Source organism: Stylophora pistillata, chromosome 10, assembly GCF_964205215.1.
Source record: "Stylophora pistillata chromosome 10, jaStyPist1.2, whole genome shotgun sequence".
NCBI lineage: Eukaryota > Metazoa > Cnidaria > Anthozoa > Scleractinia > Pocilloporidae > Stylophora > Stylophora pistillata.
Window position 1 is genome coordinate 8,355,601 of NC_142528.1, and position 7,528 is coordinate 8,363,128.

General features: G+C 36.5%; 1 protein-coding gene across 1 annotated transcript; it reads right to left on the minus strand.

The window, feature by feature from the left end:
- Positions 1 to 395: 395 nt before the first annotated feature.
- LOC111334032 (ras-related protein Rab-37) lies at positions 396 to 7,223 on the minus strand. Its single transcript, XM_022939716.2, has 9 exons — positions 6,995 to 7,223; positions 6,467 to 6,577; positions 6,299 to 6,340; positions 5,265 to 5,331; positions 4,915 to 4,967; positions 4,081 to 4,146; positions 2,451 to 2,507; positions 1,973 to 2,049; positions 396 to 1,816 (listed from the first exon to the last, which is right to left on the minus strand). Exons 1-9 carry the CDS (start codon positions 7,058 to 7,060, stop codon positions 1,717 to 1,719), a joined length of 639 nt encoding a protein of 212 aa, XP_022795451.1. The 5' UTR covers positions 7,061 to 7,223; the 3' UTR covers positions 396 to 1,716.
- Positions 7,224 to 7,528: the final 305 nt, after the last annotated feature.

Below are 7,528 nucleotides of genomic sequence, written 5' to 3' on the forward strand. Positions count from 1 at the left end.
TGAGCGTTCAAATTTGTTTCAGCTTTGTTTGGGTGGACAACCACTGAAATTAGCCTCTAAGGAGGCTCTTGTAGGAGCTGCTGCCATGCGTCTCGTGGGCATCACACCAATACCTGTATCATGCTAGATCCCACAAAGATATTTCACTCGCTGCCTCGACTCCCACGCGCTTTGCGAGAGGCTTACAAGATACTCTCGCAGCATCGCGTAGGCTACACTAAAGTAATCTGTGGTAAAATGGGCGAAAATGAAAGTAAACACCATGGCAAAAAGCAATCACGTTGAAAGTTCTTTGACGTTAACTTTGTTGGAGATACTACTCGTATTGTACAGAGCATCCCCATTCATACCTTTCATTTATTGTAGTTTTTCAACACAACAAATTTTCAAAAACATTTTAACTTTTAAAATGACATTATATTCCTAGTTATTTCTTATTCATTACATCAGTCGATTGATGAAGAGACAAGTTCTAAAAAATTGAATTTCATCTTTAAAAAATATTTTAGATTAACAAATTGCTTATATCATGAAGGGAATACCATACCTAAACCATCTAAATTTCACTCACTAATGTAACTGTTTCCACAAGTACTTAAACAGATACTTCACCTACATTACAAAAACACTTACACTTCCATAGTATTGAGATACAATAACATCATGCCACTCAACCCGATTCTTGTACAACCCAGAGTCTCTAACTCAATTCCCTGAACCTTGCACTGTCTGAGAGAAGTACAAATTTAAAAATTTTATGGAAGGAATCCTAATTCCTCGCAGAACTTACATTGTGACCCCAGGAAGGGGGGGGGGGGGGGGGTGAGTGATAATTCTTTAAATACCATCCTGCATTGTAGCTAAGATATATTTGAATAAGGACTCTTCTGTTTTCTGATTTGACAGTCCTTACAGGTAATTAAGAGAGACAATGTTTAAATTTTGGTTTTGAAAACCCCAAGGCCTGTGAAATACATGAACAGATTCTCACCAAGAGTGGGGGGGGGGGTGACATTTATCACCTACAACTATAAACCCATAAACATCTCTCAATTTTATAAAGTTATACATCTTTAAAAGCATTTACCAAATGTTCCAACATGATCTACATTCACTTCAATTGTCTCACATGGGTGGAATTTCTCATTCAACATCACTTTTGTTGAAATGTTCACAAAAATTCAGGAACCATTATAAATAAGAAAGTTACACATAACTTAGTTGTGCTGTTACCTCAAGCCATTTGACACTATGGACAGTGAAAATATTTCCCTACTTTTACTACTCTAGCCCAGTACTTATTTTACCACTTAAAGGATAGTTCCATCTGTAGTAAATAAAATTAACAACTACCAATAAATAGGAAGAAAACTCTTCAGAAGTTACTCAGTTTTTCCAATACTATTAACATTATAACAGACTTCAGTTATAAGTACTGAAAGGTCAAATGAAGAATGCTGTAAGGCCTTCCTGGCATATACAACCCCAATTACAGTGCCATTCCCCTTCCTGTAATTCCAGAAATGCTAACATTTGGTGCTACCCCCATATTCACTTTTTATCATTTAGTCATTCTATAAATTGTTACTTAACTATGATTTCAAAGATAAGTAAGAAATGTTGGGCAACTCCAGAAAAAAAATCTCTTTATTCCCTAGTTTCTTTTCATTGGATTTGATTCAACTTTTTAACCGAAGATCTTTGTTGCTACTAGTGTCAAGAACAGCAACCAGGTTTCTCTCTTTGTGATTCTACATACTGCTCAATGTTGAACTTTGGTTCTGATGCCCTCTTCAGATTTCTGTGTTTTATGTCCCTAGAGAGAAATCATAATGTACTTCCTTACATATTCAATGACAATTTTTTCCCCTGCCCCCAATTTTGCTTACACCAATGCTTATATTAAGGCTCACATCTGTCAAGCAAATAATAATTGTACACAAAAAACATCTACTCTTTTTGACTGCCTTACCTGGCGACAGCCATGAATGCCAAGTCAACATTCAGTCCACTCTTAGCACTTGTTTCCATAAATGCTACATTATGATCCTGTGTAATGGTAGGAAACAATTATAATTATATTAATGAGAAATGATGAAAATAACTTAGTGTACTTATTTCTATAATTAACTATACTATGCCTTGGCCTTACAAATTAAACAATTAAACCCAATATGGCTCATTTGAGGGTTACATTAAAATTTAGTAAGGAAGTGATCTAATTAAATTGATGCCTGATAGTTTTCTTTTAATTATGAGATTCCCTTCTTCCACCAAAACTGGGAATTGTTTCTATCTTTAATCTTTACCTCATAACAGACCTTTATCACTGTGTTAATCTTATTGAAAATTTATAACCCTTTCAAAACAGTTAACATTGTTACTATAGCTGTAGAAGACTGTGTGCATGAGTAAATTAAGAGTTAGTACAGATTTATAAGATAACAGACCTTGGCAAGTTTTTCCCCTTGTTCCCTGCTAACAACTCTCTCTTTGTTCAGATCAGCCTAGTTGTAGCAAAAACATGTTTTAAAAAACTAACAAAACAAATTAAAAAAAAAACATATCACTGATATTATAACTTCAAAAACAGGCCATAAATAAGTATGAAGTATTCTGCTGTCAAACACAGTCAACAGAGAAATATTTTAGTGAAACAAACAAGTGGACCAAACTTTATCAAAGAGGACTCTGGAAAATGACCTTTTGAATATAGTTTATATCTGACCACTTGCAGCCCAGAGGCTGAATTACAGGTGCAGTGTAAGGTTGAGAACAGACGTCAGCATATCAGGCACCTCTGGCAGCTGCTTCAGTCTATCAATCTCACCTTCCCACCCATCCCACCCCAGGGGAGGACATCCATCACACAGTAATCTTGTGCGTGGGAAATTAACGTCTCATACCCCAACCCTGCAGGAGACAGGACCTCCATTTATTCGTCCCTATCCGAGAAGACTAGAATATATAACCATTTCTTGATGTTATAGAAAGGTAGCAAATTCTTCTCAATTATTTTAAGATTTTGAGAGTTGGTCCGGCCGGGGTTCAAACCCTCGACCTCGCACACAACAGTCCATCGCTCTATCCATTGAGCTAACCAGGAGGCGGTTTTGATGGGAACTGTCCAAAATTATTAACCTGACTCATTTATAAGAAGTCTACAAAAACTGTGACACATGGTATCCTCATTACTAAGGTAATAATAAAAGTGTATTTATTAAACAACAACAAACATATGAAACATATGTATGAACTGCAGTTATGAAACGTATATGTGCACGATCCTTCGCAGTAAAGCACTATTTGAGCAATAGTGAAAATCAGACCTGAAAAAAATTTCAGGCCTGTACGGGATTCGAACCACTGACCTCTGCGATACTAGTGCAGCATTCTACCAATAGTAGATACTAGTGCAGCGCTCTACCAATAGTAGAGCGCTGCACTAGTATCGCAGAGGTCAGTGGTTCGAATCCCGTACAGGCCTGAAATTTTTTTCAGGTCTGATTTTCACTATTGCTCAAATAGTGCTTTACTGCGAAGGATCGTGCACATATACGTTTCATAACTGCAGTTCATACATATGTTTCATATGTTTGTTGTTGTTTGATTTATCATCTACGGGTTTATATCGAATTAATTTGATGGCCTGCTCCCAGTTGGCTTGTTAGCTCAATTGGTAGAGCGCTGCACTAGTATCGCAGAGGTCAGTGGTTCGAATCCCGTACAGGCCTGAAATTTTTTTCAGGTCTGATTTTCACTATTGCTCAAATAGTGCTTTACTGCGAAGGATCGTGCACATATAAGTGTATTTATTGTTACAACAGTGAATGAACGAAACAAACCAAATTCAAGTATCACTTGACTTTAGTTAACAAACAATAAGGAATTATCACTGTTGTAGTAGCAGTCTTAAAAGTGGAAAAATAAAACAAACAAAGCTAAGGAAGCACATGTGGAGAAACAAAATTTTTATAAGACTACCAGTAAGCAAAGTAAAAAGAGAAGGAACATACAGATCAAGGATCATGGAGTGTTTCTCCTCACGATCATATTAACTTTATCTTGTCCTTTGTTTACCTTGTTCCCCAACAACATTATTATTACGTCTGATGAGGCATACTCATAGATCTCAGCCAGCCATGCCTAGATATGATATAATATGAAAAATTATGTGAATTAAGCATTCTTATTAAGAATCACTCAATCAACTACTGAAATCAGGTACACCAGTAACAAAGAAAAAAAAAATTAATCTACCTGCATCTAAAAGAACTCTGAAAAAGAGCATTTCCAACCCTCTATGAAGGTGTAGGGGGCTTCTTCAGATTTGGGTAGTGCTAAGAACTCTTTACAGTCAAAGTTATTAGTTAGGATTTTTAGGGGGGGATGGGAGGGTGGGGTGCTAAGAACTATTGGAGGGCTCTTCAGGTTTTTCAGAGAATAAAAAAAAAAAACTTATTCATAACTGCAATGCATGAAATGTTTTAAGAATATAGTTTTACTTTAATTAACCTAGATAATTACAACTCAATGGGGAATTAATAAAACATCATACTGAAACAGGAGATTTGAAAGGGTTTTAACAAGCAGCTATATTGGTCAGGGGGGGAGGGGTTGAAAAAAGAGACTCACTTTGTGCTAATCTTGTTAAACTGTGATATATAAAGAAATATTTAATCATAGCATTAGAATCCAAATAATTATTTATCATTTACTTTTGCATGTGTAATTCATTTGCTTATAATAATCAATCATACCAGTAAGACTCAAAGAAACAAGTTTTTTACTTTGTCTCAGCTATCACGGCACCAAAGGTCAGATCAAAGGGTATGTTCACAGGTTTAGAGACAACTATTAAGTATAGTTACTAAACCACGCCATTGAGTTTGTTTACAGAGTTTAAAAACTTACCCTAATATTCTCAAATGAACTTTCACTTGTGACATCATAAAGCAACAAAAGAGCTGCAATTGTATCAAATTATAATTTATAAGTTTCAGGCAGGTTATCCCACTTTCTAGGAGTTCTATAATACACACAATACAATTAATGCAACTAAAACAGACATAGCAAATGACACATTTTGGCCTGGATTTGGAGAACGAGAAGGCACACCCCTTCCCAATAATTCCAACCAGTCCAACTCCTTCCCCCAAAAGTCACAGGCCTATTCTAAAAGGTTCTCAATTTTCTCAGCACACTATTCACCAAGAAGAAATGCAGGAAAAGAAAGTGAAGAAAGTCAACAGTTATCTTATTACCTTGGGAGTCCCTGTAATAAGCATGAGTTATGCTACGAAACCTCTCTTGTCCAGCAGTGTCCCATATCTGTAGGATTTGTCACATAAAACAGGGCAAAAAAGACAATAATAAGTTATCCATTCAGTTGAGATTGGTATCAAGAGAATGTGAGAAACTGTTACTAATAGTCAAGCTAGAGTTGTAAGTACAGCCTCTCAATGTAGCAAGACTTAAATGTGGTGAGACTATTTCTTCAAAGCTAGAATACACACCTGGGATTAAAAATGACAAAAAAGAAACAGAATGCAGGGGTTTTAACAAATACTGGTTACAAGACTTCTTACTTCCATCCGATCAGCCCGGAAGCAGGGCTTTTGTGTTTGAGTTTTGCAAAAATTCTGTAGCAGCAGTGATACTGAGTGGTCACAAATGACATGCAAATTATAGAGACATGAATGAAAATACAAAGCACTCTTTCGGAAGCCCAGAATGCTGGAAATGACATTTCCAAGCTTCTAATTTCAAAATTGCTTTTTCTGGGGGAGCATGCTGGGTTAAGAGTCCTTATGGCACCTTTTCTGGGTACAGATGCACAGACCACCATCAGCAGCCCCTTGGGGAAAATGTTATTGAAACCCCTGGGAATGTAACCATATAACACTGGAACACTTACCCCTCCCCCTGCAGTCCTCTCCCACAAGGGTTTGACAGCATCAAAACAACCGAGTAGCTTTACTTCTGTATTTTGTTTATCACCTTTAGTGTAAAACCTTAACTCTATTAACTTATAGTTGATCCAATAAACTGGCCAAAAATAGAAAACAATAAAAATGAATTTTCTCTCTTTCTTTATTTATTCATTGACCCCCACTGAATCTACATTGCTGTTAAAAATTCTTCATCTGAGGTGGGCGATAAAATAAACAAATAAAAAATTAAACATTCCATACTTTATCACAAATATTTTGAAACAAGTATGCAATCGAGAATAATAGGTTCTAAATATATATTTTCATAGCTTTTTGGCTTAAATATACATGAACACTGCCCTTACCTGTAGTTTAACTTTTGTTCCATCCACGTCAACGATTTTATTCTATAAGAACAAGAGGACAACCCGAACACGTACACAAGAGAATTATTAATTACGCAGACATTTCTTATGCAAATACCTGCTGAGTTAAATAGGACAAAAACGGCTGCGTTTAACGGTTCACCTCACCTTGTAGTCGATTCCCACGGTAGAAATAAACGAGCCAGATAGAAAAGCGCCATCTTTGAACCTCACGAGTACGCATGTTTTACCCACACCGGAATCTCCGAGCAACATTACCTGCCAAAAAATATGAAGCTTAAGTCGTAATGATCAAGTGGTCGATAAGCTCGTCGTAAATGCATTAAAAATTTAAACACATGGTAGAGCATTTAAAAAAAAACCCTTATACAAAAGCGATAAGTGAGCTTTATTCCACTTGGACAACCAATAAATCTAAAAAACCTACGACTGCTAGAACCATCAGCTGGCCAAATATCTTCGATTGCACCTATACTTTCGGTAGCAGAATTTTCAAGCTGCGAAACTTACACCCAACTTTAGCACGAATAAAATTTGTGAGGCGACAACTGGAATAAATTGAACGTCGCAAAGCTTGAATGTTTAGAGCAATTACGACAAGAATGAAATAAATAACTCATTTGTCGTCATGTCAGATATTTCTACCGAACGTACGAATACTAATCTTACACCAACCTTGCAGGCAACGTCAAAATTATCGCTAGCAGGACGTTTCGTTGGGCCATTTTGCAAGTATGACATGGCGAATTTGTTATAGGCACACTCCAAAGAGGAGTTCCGGTATTACCGGTGATATTTCTCGGTTTAGATCAAGCATATATATCAACGCACTCGAGAATATCCTCGCTTTAGAAATAAATCATGAATTTGCGATTGCCAAGAAATCGCTCTCGTAGATATTTGCATAACATGTGACGTCATAGCGTCATTCGCGCGCTTGTAGGCGAGGAAACAAATACAAATTCTTGGAATAATTGAAATATTTTACCCACGACAACTCTGATGTGACCGTTTCAAAAGTTAAAACATAAATATGCACACGGTGGGCTCTTGTAGAACAAATTTCGAGCTGTACTAGAAAACATTAATGTAAGGTTTTGCCAAAGATGAGTTTTCATAATACTCTTTTTTTCCCCTCTTCCATTACGTTCGAAATTCTTGACCTTTCCATTAAAATGACAGGGGTTAATTCTAGATGAAGGCCGCTAA

Coding starts and splice junctions, on each gene's coding strand:
- LOC111334032 (XM_022939716.2), bottom strand. CDS start 7,060: ATGTCATACTTGCAAAATGGCCCAACGAAACGTCCTGCTAGCGATAAT. Junction 2,508..4,080: donor TAATGTTGTTGGGGAACAAG/GTAAACAAAGGA, acceptor TGCTACAACTAG/GCTGATCTGAACAAAGAGAG. Junction 1,817..1,972: donor GCATTCATGGCTGTCGCCAG/GTAAGGCAGTCA, acceptor ATTTCTCTCTAG/GGACATAAAACACAGAAATC.